Consider the following 15960-nt stretch of genomic DNA (forward strand, 5'->3'; position numbering starts at 1 on the left):
AGTGAGTGGTGAAAGGGAGAACTTTTTCTGAAATAATTGTAATTATTCTTCCATATTATACATCATAAGTAGAAGCTGAGCAGAAATTCATTGGATTTTGGATAGAAGAACTATAGATTGAAGCGTTAAGTATACGGTAGGGGAATTGACAGTATTCTCAAGCTCTTTGAAGAGACTCCATAACATCAATATTGATTTGTTCTACAAAATATTTTTTTTGTTTGTGGATGAGCTGACAGAATGAGAATGTGTGAACGAGTGAGCCAAAATTCATTGGAAAGCAGTGATTCGATTTTCATTCAAAGTTGTGTAGATAATTGTCATGGTTTTATTTTGTGTTAACAGAGTACCAGACGTGATAGCGAACTTGGAGCTGTGGTTGCCGCCCGAAACGAGTCTGTACTCACAGAAAGTTCATGACCATTTCAGGGAAGCTGGTAACTCTGGACCTCCTGGAAGGTAATTCAAATAATGATCTTCTAAGCTGAATAACCAACTGGGGTTAGCACTAATTGAGGGAGCAGCGTTCCATCTGATTTTATAATCGATTTCTTTATAAATAAAAATTGAAATCCAAGTGACATAGTCACGACATGTTTTGTCTATTTAATGCCATTATCAAGTCTAAATAATTTAAAAAGGGTACTTGGATTTCAATTTTTATTTATATTCAAAAGTAGCCCTAAAGAGAAAAAGACAATTAGATGGATTTCTTTAATATGTCCTCATATCATTGCCAAATTATCAAAAGTAGTTCCTACCTAAAGTCCCCTTCTTCTATACTGTTATCATCTTATCTCATTTCTAACTGCACGATATTAGAAGTGTCTATATTATAGCCTTGGCCGCTGCTACCTCCAATGCACCAATTAACCTAGTAATTTTGTTCAGTGAGTCATCAGCCTGATGATGTTTGAATATTGTTTCCCCTAATCATTGTATAATGATTGTCTCTATAATGAATGAAAATCCTTCATATTATTCTCTCAGTAGTCATTGTATGATTTGTCGTATCTGATAGGTATCCTGGTGACCCAGATTTAGGGAACGTAGCCTTCTTACAGCTTCAATTATTCATTTTTTAGAGCTGGCTATTTTTAGTTTTGGAAACAAAAAACCTTGAGGATGGAGAGGTTTGGCATGCATATAATATACAATAGTGGGGTCTCCAGGGCATACTCACCTTGATTGAGAAAGGACCCTACTACATGATCAAGAAAGTTTTCAATGCCTTACCACAGAGTGTCCAAGAGAGTGGACTCCTGGTCGGTCTATTGACAATTGAACTGAAACTGAACTCCATTCTCATAACTATTTGCTGCTTCTAAAAAATTAATTATTAAGTTTATGATAAAATCTTCTGTAATTCGGTAATAGCAATGTATTCACCAATATTTTAATTGTATATATTTATATACCAATATATTGCCAATATTTATATGTATATGTATATCGATAAATAAATAAAATTTTGTTTAGGGTACTTATATCATGTTATCAGTCATTTTATGATTGAATCAGTAACAATGTGATTAAATTGAATCTGTTTATAATTAAGGCGACTTTTCATACATTACTAAAGTAGGTAGTGTTTTTCTTGTAGTTTTATGTGAAAATTGTGAAAAATAAACTCAACTTTGTGTCTATAAATTAATGGATGTCCTTGTTTGCGGTTTTCTAGATTCGGGTGGTTCTTCCCGCGCCGGCACCTAGGCGCCACGCCGACCATGGACCACTACTCGGTGCTTCAGTCGCCGAACAGCTCGGCGATATTCGCCGTCGGCGCCGGCGAGTTGGAGGCGTTGCGACGGCGCTATGCAGTGAACGCCACGAGCGGCAAATATTTCTGTGACGCCGACGTCTGCAAGGATGGCGTCTTCACGCCCAAGCGCTGTGTCAACCGCCAGCATCAGTGTGCGCTGCTACTCACCTCACATTATGGTACGAGTCTTGTTCACAAAGTAGAGAATAAACTCAAACCAAACTAATTTTATAGTCATTTTAATTAGTTACAATTTTGATTTAAATCTTTACTCAATTTTGTTCACTTCTAAAGCTGCGTACAGACTAGGGCACCACGAACACGCATATTTCTCTTTTCATCAGCTGATGCAACGCTTATTAAATCTGTACTTCACTGTTTATGTACAAATACACATATAATCTGCTGATGAAAAGTGACATGCGCGTTATCGCGGCGCTTAAGTCTGTATGCAGCTTAAGGTTAGGCGCACACCAGTTAGTCAAGACAAAACAAGACATATGATCGGACAAGTTTAGTCACAATACTTCACATTGTTGCTTATGACGCAACTCACACTGAATAGTCATTGCAATTAGACATGTCTTCATAAGCAACCATGTGAAGTATTGTGACTAAACGTGACTAGTCTTGTCTCGACTAACCAGTGTACGCCCAGCGTGAGGCACATCTCGGTTTAAACGTAGGCTAGATTGATCAGCTGTTCGTTTAAACCCCGAATGAAACACATTGTATTGAATATAACCATGAGGCAATTTATGTGCCATCTCGGTTCAAACGGAGATAGATCAGCTGGTGGTTTAAACCCGCAATGATAATTAACCCGACACATTATAATAAACGCGATCATGTAATCGTAGTTTACCGTTAAACGTGGCTGGTGCATATTTTTGTTATTGATAAACTAGCATTTTCAACCCGTCTGTCTCTTGCCAACTCAGACTTGCACCGGTTGCCAACAGAATATATAAGTATTTCGTATTTATGACGATAAATCCAATTCATCTAACATAATGAGACTATCTTTTCCATTAACACTCTACTGATGTAGATTATGATATTGATAATATGATACAAAGAAATGTGACAAGGAGTTATCAAATAGTTGTAAAAAATATAAATTTTTAACCTTCTAGTCGTGACCCTATATTTTTCTGACGTTAGTCGTGACCCTGGGCCCCAGGGACCCGCTTCTTTCATGTTGAATATTTCAATATATTTCAAGATGTAATGTTATTCTATGATTCCAATAGGTCCAAGGGTTATTGATGAACGCATTGAGCACTTAGGTAAAGCAGAAATCAATCTTTATTATGATTATAAAAATTAATTTGTGAAACCTCGCATTTTTAGGGTAGTGAAAAGTAACGTTTGGTTATCATTTTATATAAAGTGAAGAAAAAATTATAGTGATGAATACTATGATGGATCTTATATGCAACACTACTAGAAAGATAGGAAAAAAATTGGAAGGTCATAGCTCACTCTTAGGGTGTTTTTACCCTACCCTCAATTTCATGTTGCACAATCTTTGCAAGACTTATGAAATTATAGTGATGAATACTGTTAAATCCTAAAACCTACATGAAACACTACTAGAAATATTAAAAATATAAAAGGTCTCATAAAGTTCACTTTTAGGGGAGGTTTTGTATTCCTGGGATCACCTGAAGTTCATTGGTTTCTACTGACATGAATTTACATGGGTCACAATAGACAGTAAAGCAAACGGAAGCAAACTTATAATTAAAACAAAAATTGCATGTGTCCCTGGGACCCGGGGTCACGACTAATAGGTTAAAATAATCTATCAAAAATGTTTCAGAAAAAACCCTACTTTTCACGTGTCAGGCTACTGAGAAAGCGAATAGATTTTCAAGAAGATGTTAATGCTAAAGGCGGATTCACACATATCAGTGTGAGAGTCAGTGTCTGGTTTTAATGAGTTCTATTGGGTCTATTCACCCTGAGCCCGGTCAAGCGTGTATTAGAACTTATGAAATAAAATTTAACTGAACCTCACACGGAGACTGATACTGATAGAGGAATCCAGCTTTAATGCTCACTCGAAATAGAATAAATTAAATGTTAATAGAATTTTTATTATTTGTTGGTTAGATGCAACCAGTTTTGTAGTGGAGCACATCAACCACCTGGGCCTGTTCGTGCAAGTGCTGTGGGTGGGAGACAACCTGGAGAGTGCGGTCCAAGACATGCACACTGCGCTGGAGACGGAAGAGGCCGCACTACACGCACGGCAACGACGGTCGGACAAGGCCGCACTAGAAGAAAGCCGGTGGTTGTCGGACGAGGCCTTGCTACACGGACCGCATCGAAGGTGAGACATGACTGAATAGAATGTTTAAGGCATCAAGAACCAGCGACTTTTTCATCTGATCAAAAGCGTACGCATGTACGAACATTTCTGTTTATATGTTTATATATATGTATGTGACCGGATCTCGAAAACGGCTCTAACGACTCTTACGAAATTTGGAACAAAGTAGGTTTATGATATGAAAATTCGAATGTACTAGGAGACAATAATGTCAAAATTAAACATGTATAGTATAGACAACTACAACTATTTGTCCTTTTTAATGCATAATCTCTGAACATCCCAATGTTGAATTTTCAAAAAAATTGCCTCAGGACCTTCCAAGATTTTCAAAATTCGCTCCACCTCTGCTCCTGCTCACAGCAAATTGAGGTTTTGATTCAGCATACTTCGTTTTTTGAACTTTGTCTGCTGGAGAGTAGCCCGTTTTATATGGGAATAATAATATTTAATGCACTCCCAACTCACATTAGAGAAATTGAGGGCTTGAATGAGTTTAAAAGAACAGAGTGTTACCGCCAACCAGTTGCTTCGGTGACCGTAACACAGAGAATTCAAAGATTATTTTTTTTATTCCATAAAAATTAGCGGACTTACTTGAAACATGATTTTTGCTTCATGTAGGCTATGTTTTGTGTAATTTGTTGTCTTATCTTGTCTGTTGTGTATGTGTATATGGAGTAGATTAGTAACATTGAATTACAATACTGTACTTTGTCGTGTCATATACTGCAGGAGTGTTGCTTCTCTGTTGCAGTTTCATTTCTCGAAAAAGAAATTGAAGAAAAAGAAAGACAATTTTATTGCAAAACTATTTCCTATTACTCATAATATATTAAGCGAGGTTATGATGCATGTATATATTTTGTATGGTTTCTTAATAATAATTTATACATTATCATTCCTTTGTACTTTGAAGCGAAGCTTGGTTCCTCTGATATTTATATTTTTCTAATGTGCATGAGAAGATTCAATTTCAAATTCAATTCAAAAAGTTATCATTTCATAAGTCGTACAAGCAATTACAGTGGTAGCCTACATCATAAAATAAGAATACACTTTACAATAAAAATAAGACAATGTCAGCACCACAGAAATGACAGCAGATATACAAATATATATTAAGAAATATTTACTCTCGCACAGGCATTACTGCCTGTGTGCGAGAATGAGAAATACCGTAATTAAATTTGATTTTCAGGTCGTTTGTGTTCCTGCACTGGACGCCATCGCGACTGGTCGTGCCCGAGGACGACCGCTACGTCTCGGTTGCGTTCCCGCCGTGCGAATCGCTGTCGTCGACGGCTGCGGACGGCTGCAAGTACGACCTCAATCGACTCGTCAAGATCATCTGGTCAAGGCTCGATAAGGCTGGGCCCTATATACATAATGTGAGTAACCTGTTCATGTAAACCACTTCTTAGATTTCGTATTACTTCAGACTCTGAGACACTTTGCAAAGGAATTTGTGATCCTAGAATAGTCTATGAGGCGCTACACAAGAATATAATCTTATCTTTATGATGACTGTGACTGTAGGCCTACTTACTGGAAGGCTAGGCGCACACCAGTTAGTCAAGACAAGACATGATCAGACACGTTTAGTCACAATACTTCACATTGTTGCTTATGAAGACATGTCTAATTGCAATGACTAATCAGTGTGTGTTGCGTCTTAAGCAACAATGTGAAATATTGTGACTAAACTTGTCTGATCATGTCTTGTCTTGTCTTGACTAACTGGTGTGTGCCTAGCCTAAGTGATACACTGATGTAGCCTACTGTGATACTGAGTGGAGTGATCTGCCTGAACTATTTAGTTTCTTCTAGTTGCTTTTAGGTTTCAATCTCAAGTAAACTCCATATTGTTCTCTTACTGAATATTTTTTTGTAATGCAAATAAATAGGTTTTGTTACTTTGACAGTGATTGTTTCTTTTCACCAGCACACAAACTATGGTTTTGCTGGCACTGAAACATCAAATTATCCAAAATAATTTAGTTTTCCCAGTTCTAGCTCACTCGAATCCTACAATCACTGCATAATTCATGTCTTTGGATAATTGAATGGTGATGTTTTTCATATTTGTACAATCATCGAGTACTTTCTGATTTTGATGTGGGAGAGATTCACGTTTTAAAGTCAGTGGAAAGGATAGGGCGGTATAATTGCCATGTTTCTTTTCTCTTATAGTTGATTCTTGTTAATAATAGTCGATTATGTCTCACACCAATTATATTCACCAAGAAAAAATAGTTCTTCTCCTTATTTAATAATGTGTTTTCGAGGTAAAATATTCTGCTAGTCCATAATTTCTCCATACAGACAGTTCAGCAGCAGTGCGGATTTGCAAAGGATCTGATTCGTCTAATGACATACTAGTCCAAAACTCAGGAATACATTTCCATTTGCTATCCAGGGCCGGTTTCCGAGCTCGGGATTTAGCTAAGCTCTAGGCTTTGAACAGCTGGAGTCAGAAAATTGGCTTTCTGAAACGAAGCATAGTCGCAGTGCACGTTTAAATTAAATTTCGAAAAACTAGAAAATTGAACACAGAATAAAATAAAGAGAATAGTGTAAAGTTTTAGCTATTTTGAATTATTTAGGAATGTTTCGTTTCGTCAAGGGAGAAAGTTTCCAATTATAGAAATGAGAAAATGAAGATTATCATAAAAGCTGAGACTACGCCCCGTTTCGGAAAGCCAATTTTCTGTCTCCAGCTGTTTAAAGTCTAGAAGTTGGCTGAATCCCGAGCTCGGAAACCGGCCCTAAATGGAATAAGCTCACAACAGATGCTTACTCCATAACTTAAATCTCACTTTGGGTATTTCATCTATTATCTAGGTATCATCAATGAATTATTGCTTTCCATATTGGTGTCTTTCAATCATTGGGTACATATAAATCAATACACATACCAATAACATTGGTCTCTTTTATCATCATAGTTTTGCACAGAATGTTGATTTCGTTTATTGTGGTTGTGGGGACAGGCACTGATCAACATGGAGTTTAAGGCGAGCGATTACCGCGACCTGTTGCAGCGATACGAGCGCGGCCTGGCGTTGGGTAGGGGCATCTACGACGTGGCCTGTGATTGGATGCGCGACAACCTCGCTGTCTACGAGCGCTGGACAGCCGAAACTGTCGACGTCAGCGAATTGTACATTGGCGGCATATTCCCTGTGCTCATACCTGAGTACAACGGCCAGGGTATACTGTGGGGTGAGTCACATACTCTATAGTGAGATCAACTTATGTCAGGATTCCTTACCTACAACATTGATGTTTCCCATTCAACCAATACTGACATTTCTCAGTGAATCCTACTATAACTCGGTTAGGTTATTGTTATTAGATATCAGAGTAATTCTTCAACTAAAATTCTAGTTAGGAGATTTTGAAAAAAAATCTCTAATTTATTTGAGAGAATGTCGTTTAATTGGTTCCTTCCATCATCATAATTAGCTCTACTAACTGAAAGAGCTAATAAATGATGTTGTTGATCCACTTTTTTGAGATTTTCCACTGTAGAATAAGATACACTATTTAAATAAACAGTGGAGTAGGAATAATTAATTGACTGCAAAATGAATTAGTATTCAATACGAAGTTATCAACGTGACTATTCAATGTGAAATAGAATAATCGATTAGGCCTATTCTTTTTTCAGTCAATTAATTCTACTCTACAATTAATTTGAAAGTGTATAAAAATGTTCCACATAGTATTGATGATGCAAGTAGGTAATATAGTCTACTAATATAATGTAATGTATAAAATCACTTCACTTATATGGACCACTTTATTAAAATTATTAAAAACAATATTAAAACATAAAGTACCTTTTTATTTAATACATTTAAAAACATTTCAAAGAATTAGTTTCGGCCTACTTTGGTCATTCAAGTTTAAATGCAAGAATAAACAAGAAGTTTAAATGCAAGAATAAACAAGTTGATATTAGATAATGTATCAACTCGTTTATTCTTGTATTCAAACTTGAAAATGGCCAAAGTAGGCCGAAACTAGTTGTTTGAAATGCTATAAAGTTCAAAATGTATTCTTTTATTCAAAAGGGTACTTTTCGTTTTTATATTGTTTTCAATAATGTAATGTATCTACAGTAATATTTTAATAGTTCATAACAACACACTAGTCTCTTGTGTAGGTACTCAATCAATTTCTATTTTTCAGTCTATCAATTATCTGCTGATATTATAACACAGTATCCTGCTGAGCATTGTCAGCATCAGCCAGTTATTTGTTTGATTATTTAATTATTATTACATTGCTACTTAATGAGAATTCCAAATTCTTGTAGATCGGAAGCAGTATCAATTCAAAAATCTTCCAAACTTTGACAATTTACTTCTACAAAAATGACATCCACGCTTCAGCTACTGTTTTGAATTTGATTTCATTTATACATGAACGGTTGTAATTGCAGCGTCGAAGATGGCGGTAGACGCAGTGAATGCCAACAGTTCGGTGTTGAGCGGCTACAAACTGACTCTTCTTCCCAAGGATGGCAAGTGTCGCTCGGATGCCGTCATTAAGAGTTTCGTTGAGTTCATCAAAGCTGATCGATTCCCCAAACTGGCTGGCATTTTAGGTGAGATTTTCACCATATATGTTACCCTTCTATTACAGGATTCTCACGAAAAAATAAAAATATTCTATGTGAACTGGAATACTTTTTACACGGCTTTGTTGAAATAGAAAAGTGACTGGTAAATTGACGAGTTTATAAGAATTTGTTCTATCATAATTTGTAGAATATTTAATCAATTTTTTAAATGTTTGGAAAAAATGCAATCAAATTTTTTAGGCTTAGCCTGTTGTCCTTTGCCAATCGATGTATATGATTTGTGCTGGTATTTATATGTACCTAGTAAATAAATTGAAAAAACAACTTTAGATTGTTGCCATGAAACGAAACATTCAAAATAAATTCTTCAAGCATGTCACAATTATTATTAGGCCAAAATAAAGATTTCAAAAATAAAAGAAAAATCTATGGTACTACCAGCATCATAGATGGATAGCATGGATGAAATAATTATTAATAATATCCTATAAATATGATTATTTCTGGCTTGAATCTATTAATAAAATGATTATTAACAATATATCACAAAATTATTATTTCTAGCTTGAACTAATGACAACCTTATTTCTAAATCCTGATGACAACATTCTTGAAAAATCTCTTAGTCAACTTTTTAGCAGAAATTTGATTGGAATGGATTCGAGTTAACCTATAAGCTGAACAAGAATAACATTTTTGGACTCTATGTTGATGCATTTGAATCCTTTTTTCAGCAGAGAAAAGCACTGCATTCCAGTGAATTTCTGCTATGAAGAGCAGGAAGAGAATACCATTAGTTTTTATAGGATTGTTTACAGTCTGCCAATGTTTGAACACTCCCATAACAACCAATGGTATTCTCTCACTACTCAGCTCAAAAGTTGAGTAGTACCATAGAGGAGTATCATACCTTCGTATGCTATCTTTTCTCTATGGTAGTGCATAGTAAATAATTCACTTCACTTTATAACATTCTGCTTTATTTTAATATTGTCAATTTGAAATGATTGTTTTAAATGAAGTGATTTAATTTAGGATTTGTTGACTTTGTGTGTGACAGGTCCAGCTTGTTCGGACTCAGTGGAGCCGCTGGCAGGAGTGGCCACCATCTACAAGACAGTCGTCATGAGTTACAGCGCCGAAGGATCCAACTTTTCCGACCGCGTCAAGTATCCCTACTTCTTTCGAACTATCGGAGAGAATTATCAGTATACGTGAGTATCATTCAACCAATTCTCTTTATAATTTTGAAAATTATTTGATCTTTTGCAACTGTAGGGTATTGAAATGGGATACTTTTTTCGAACTATCGGAGAGATTTATTAGTATACGTGAGTATCATTCAATCATTTCTATTTACAGAATTATGAAAATTATGAGATCTTTTGCAACTGTAGGGTTTTAAAATAGGATGGTTTTCATACCATGCTAATAATTCCATAAATCAAAGTTTAATCAATTTAAAGCTTCAAGCTTCCATTTTACTCAAGTTTTTGCTAGGAATCATTATGGGGCAATGTGAGCATCATTCATAGTAAAACAACACCTTGTGCGTCGATAATGGTTAGGATGATGATCAATGCATAGTTTTAATTGCGTTCGTGGAATAATGTTTATTATACAAGGGTCATTTTTTTCAACTTCCGATTACTATTTTAAGACAAAGACAAACGGTAGGGGGCGACTTTCATAAAGCTGAACATGTCACTCTGAACAAACGCCCTGTGAAACAACAGATCGTCAATTGTTGTCGAGTTATTGAGTCACAAAAACATAGCCACCTCACTCCAGTCTTCCGCAAGTGCCTAGTTGAGTAGCGTTATTCGTTTTTGCAAGCAAAATGCAATAGTTCAGCATAAATCAAAAGAAAAATATTCCAAGTTTACGCAGGAATCGTTATGAGTAATGATGTTGTGGGTGAATGGTTTCGGAAAATGAAAAACGTCAGTCGAAATGACTTTCAGAATCGTAGTAATGCATGACAAATCGGACTCACAGTGCTGGTGTAATCACACGGCTTCTCCAGCAAAACAAGTGGGATAATGGGATAATTTCGATCACCCACCATGCAAACCTGACCTGGCCACTAGTAACTTATACCTTTTACTCAAACCCCAATACACGACTCTGAGGGCAGAGCTTCCATACCTGACTTGACCACTAGTTACTTACCCAAACACAATACATGACTCTGAGTGCAGAGCTTCCAAACTACCGAGGAGCTCCAAAACAACGTCATACCTCACTTTGAATCATTTGGCGGCAGCATTTTATGAAGAGGGTTTGGGTAGGCTGGCCCTTCTGGTATGAAAAATGCCTCAACCTTCACGACAATTATTATGTTTGAAAATAATCATGAGTGTAACAAACCAGGAAGATGGTGGACCTGCCGAAAGACCTCGTTGTCACAGTGAGTGATTAATTCATTTATTGGAAAATATCTGACTGCCAGTCGTTCTTGTTAATAGCAAAAAAGTGATTTAATGATAAGCAGTTTGTAATGGAAAACAACATTGAAGGAGTGTAATAAACGTTTGGTGGAAAAATTATCCTTTTGTATACATTCGTTGTCTTTTATTTTTGGCCAATCGGAGGATGAAAAAAATGACCCTTGTAGATTATTGATCGGGGCAACGAATCTATCCAATCTAGGTATTAGATTAAATACATACGTTTTTAAAACCTTGCAGACTTGACTATGCTGACGAAGTATTTCGTTTAGTTGGATTGCATATTGTTTGGTAGGTTTGTTTACATGCAGCTGATGAAGAAGATGAAGTGGCAGCAGGTGGCAGCCATCACTCAGGACGGCACCAAGTACGGCCAATACATCTCCAAGCTGCAGGACAAGTTCACCGAGAACAAGATGCGATTCCTGTCCAACCGCAAGTACCCCGTCGACCGGGAGCGCGGATCCATGCGGAAGGTACCTACAACACAATATATCGGTTAATCCGATCCTTTTAGTGATTCCTTCTTAGTCTATACTGTGCTATTTTTTGGATAGATATCTCCTGGTCCTATGGTTTCTCCCATTCAGTCATAACGTCACCCTATCCTGGCATAAACCTATATTTCCTTCACGTATCCTGATTCCTTCTATACACTCTCAAGGATGGAAGGATTTCCTAGTGCATGGTTAACTATAGTTGGAAATCCTGAAAATCCTCCTCTATTTTAGCACACCCAACCACGAAGCCTGTTACTTTGTATTTGATATTTGTACATTATTTATTATGAATATTTTTGTATTTCGTTCTTATTTTGTGTGTGTTTTTGAATAAATTTGTCACCTCATATCCTCTTCCTTATTATTCTTAAGTTCCTCTTTAGAACATTTAGTACTGTTCTCTACAAGTACTTGAGTGAAATAGAATAGAATAGAGAATGAGATATGGTTATTATTATTATTATTATTATTATTATTATTTATTCATGCTATAAAGACTCAACTTAGAAAAAAAAATGTCGTTGTAAATTTTCAAAATGGCGGCCATTTTTAAATTTGTGACAGCAAATTTCACGAAAACCGTTCAATTTTGAATTGTTCGTTTTATTCTGATTAGTATATTCAGATTGATGATTTGGTGTATAAATTGAAATGGATATAACCTACATAATATTTGGACAATTTTAGACAAAAAGGAATTTGAAGAAGTTTTGGGCAAATGCATGTTGTTTCTTTTCCAACTATTGTATTGTTTGCTCTAATAAATGAAATAAATACATTCATTCAATTCTTAGATTGGCTTGAACTCAACGAATCAATTGGTTTCGTACTACTTCTTCTTCTTTTTATTCTTCTTATTTTTTCCTTCTGCTGAAAAACCTAGAGGATTAGCAGTACTACGGTATATGATTTTGTATAGAAATGTATGTTATTTGGATTTTATTTGTTACAGTACCTGTTGGAAATCAAGAAGGCGAAGATAATAATCGCTGACATCTACAACGACGCGGCGCGCGACGCGATGTGTGAGGCGTACAAGCTGGGCATGACTGCGCGCGAGGGCTATGTGTGGTTCCTCCCCATGTGGATGAACCCGCACTGGTACAACACCACCTACTACAACCAGGTTAACAACGAGAACGTCTCCTGCACCACTGACCAGATGATCAAGGTACAGTATGTCCCAACTATATCATTAGCGTTCAACGTTCAACGCTAAACTAGGTTTAATATACGCATAATCTATTAATAAAAACAATATAAAAATCTTGAAGTACCCTTTATTCTTTTAAAAACTTTAAAATAATTCAACAATTAGTTTCGACCCTAACTTAGGTCATTTTCATGTTGAAATTGAAGATTTAGGTACTTGATGATTAAAATAGATAATTGATTTAGATAATTGAAGATTAAAATATTGAGACTTTCTCAAACTTTTACCTGCTGTGTATAAAACAAAACAACGCATGATCAGTTGTTTGTAAAACAATATACAAATCTTGAAGTACCCTTTATTTTTTTAAAAACTTTAAAATAATTCAACAATTAGTTTCGACCCTAACTTAGGTCAATTTCAACTTGAAATAGTTAGGGTCGAAACTAGTTGTTGAATTATTTTAAAGTTTAAAAAAAAAATAAAGGGTACTTCAAGATTTTTATATTGTTCTTATTAATTTGTTAAAAAGTAGCCCATGTGAGTGAAGTGTTTTTAAGCATAATATATTATTATGATGTGTTAAATTCCGGGTCAACAGCTAATCAACCATCATTTAGACTGAGATGGTGCATAAATGTGACATAAATGGTGTGTGAAAAATCTATGATCGGCTTGATATTTAATATTCAAGAATAATTTGACGGTAAGTGTTTTGCGGTTTGCACCATTCAATCTTTCTGAAAATCTTGTATTGAATTCTATATAACATGACTACCCGACTACCTTTCCAATAAATAAATGATTTTACATTCAAAATGGCATAGAAACATTTTAGGGTCACAGAAAAGTAGTATTTTAAATTAGAGTTAGATCCCAAATGACCTACCGGTAAATTATCCTCACATAAAAAATATTGAGACGTTCTCAAACTTTTACCTGCTGTGTATAAAACACAACAACGCATGATCAGTTGTTTGTTGAGTTACTTCTACATCAACATTAATATTTTATACATATTTATTGCGGATTATACCCACGTAAGCTAATTGCCTTTGAGACCACCAAACCAACCCAGCCGGCTGAAATTTATTGTATTGCTAGAGATTATTATATTACTAAATCTTATTACTTGAATTTTACTTGTGAAATTTATTATCAAGTAAGGACTCTCAACTGCATTCAATGATGCAATATCGCATTTTCTTATTCAGGTTTTTGTATATTTTTGTGTAGAGTTGTAAGACGGAAAATTTTATATCAAAATCAAATCAAAGCACGTTTATTTTCCACATTAGGTTTTTTCTTTAATAGTTTTAAATTGTTATTGAGTATATTTTGTTATTTTATTCGACTGAGAAGGTACTAGTATTTAAAGACCAATAGGATATAGGTAGATAATTTCAGTTTATTTAAAGATGGTCGATTATCTATTTGTTAATAATATATTTTATTTACTTACAATGCAAATGACACTAATGTAATAACATTGGTAGATAAAATAATAAGGTAGTCCTTGTGCTATTTTTCTTCCAAATTTATATGTGACAAAGTCCAAGATAAGGTTATAATTTCTCGTGTACAATTTAAAAAAAATTACTCCAAAATAAACATGAAAACTATAAATTTTGAATTTAGATGGCTTTAATTAATAAATCGATTAGAAATATTCCACTCAATTACCACTTGTAACGAATAATAATATATTAATTATTTATTTGTTGCTGACTTTGTAGGCGATCAACGGCCACCTGGGTCTGACGTTTGCGCACTTTGGCCGCGACTCTGACGTCACCCTGGAGAACAGGACGGTGAGCGAGTGGAAGAAGGAGTACCGCGACATCCTGGCCAAGAATCGCGACGAGGAGTCCATCTACAGTGGCTATGCCTACGACGCCGTATGGACCTACGCCCTGGCGCTCGACAAACTGCTCAACCTCAACTCGTCATATCTGTCCAATCTGCACAACGAGGACACTGTCAAGTGAGTTGACTCATTCAATAGACTCATCAAACACTATAATCCCGGTTAGGAGTCTCTACTTGAAATGTAGATATAGTGAAAATATGCTGACTATAGTGAATTAAATAGAATACCGAATAGGACTCTCTACTTGAAATGTAGATGAGAATATGTAGGTGGGAATGGTCGCTTTCACACTTACCGATAGTCGACCGACGTTTATAGTAGGTCGTTTATAGTCGTTCTACGACCATCATAGGAGAAGCTATGAATATACTCATAGTTAAGTTAATAGAATACAGGTTAGGACTCTCTACTTGAAATGCATATATAGTGAGAATGGCTCTTCTCACTTTTACCGATTTGAAGTTAATTGATGAAAGCATTCAAAGTAATCGTCAAACATACACGTAAACTCACAGACGGAAAATGACTGAGCTTCAAGTCAAAAGTAGGAACACGCTAAGCTCGTTCAGTAATTAACCATTGATTGATTTTGTTGATTTTCAGATTACTGGTGCAGTTCATAGCGGACACAGACTTTATGGGTGTTTCGGGCCGGGTGCAGTTCAAGGGTCGCTCCACGCGGCTGTCTGACATTCACGTGGTGCAGTGGCTCAACAACAAGACGCACATTGTTGGCACTTTCCATCCCAACGACTCGGATCCCGACGGCGGAGTGTGAGTCATACAATTCAAATATATACATTTCATATAACCTCACGTAAAACGTACCATGATCCTTATAAATCGCCAATCTACAAACTCCCACTACCTCGCTTTTCATTCTAAATTGTTGATATTCATTCTTTATTTACCTATCATTTACTTTATTGAGCATAATATATCTCTACAGATCATCATCTGCCCTGTTGTCTTGTAACGTAAAATAAAAATTATAACGATTTTGATTACTTATCGTTTTACTACGATGTCTCCAATATATTCCATAAATGCTATATTTATTATTCTCAATCTACGTACTCAATTATAAAACAGCAATAAACTTCTCACTATTAAATGATTTAGTGGGTAAATTAAATTGGTATTTTTAATTATATTATCATAAATATTTATTCTATAGTGAAAGTGTTCCTTTTGGTAAATAAACTGTGATTTGGTTTTGATCCCTGACCCTTGTTCACTATTAAAAGCGAGTTTTGAAACTCCTACATACTGAAATAATCTTATGAGTTTATTCAT

At 35.5% G+C, this 15960-nt stretch overlaps 1 protein-coding gene across 7 annotated transcripts in view; it reads left to right on the forward strand.

The window, feature by feature from the left end:
• LOC111045716 (receptor-type guanylate cyclase Gyc76C) overlaps positions 1-15438 on the forward strand; it is a gene marked incomplete at its 3' end in the record, with an annotated part of 43377 nt that extends 27939 nt beyond the window's left edge. For all 7 annotated transcript variants that reach the window (XM_039444047.1, XM_039444048.1, XM_039444045.1 and 4 more), the window contains 11 exon segments: positions 346-459; positions 1682-1941; positions 3881-4100; positions 5302-5491; positions 7094-7325; positions 8551-8715; positions 9752-9905; positions 11437-11617; positions 12594-12812; positions 14531-14778; positions 15268-15438. In XM_039444047.1, coding sequence (XP_039299981.1) covers positions 346-459; positions 1682-1941; positions 3881-4100; positions 5302-5491; positions 7094-7325; positions 8551-8715; positions 9752-9905; positions 11437-11617; positions 12594-12812; positions 14531-14778; positions 15268-15438 — 2154 coding nt within the window.
• Between the last annotated feature and the right edge of the window lie 522 nt (positions 15439-15960).

This window comes from Nilaparvata lugens, unplaced genomic scaffold (assembly GCF_014356525.2).
Source record: "Nilaparvata lugens isolate BPH unplaced genomic scaffold, ASM1435652v1 scaffold2584, whole genome shotgun sequence".
NCBI lineage: Eukaryota > Metazoa > Arthropoda > Insecta > Hemiptera > Delphacidae > Nilaparvata > Nilaparvata lugens.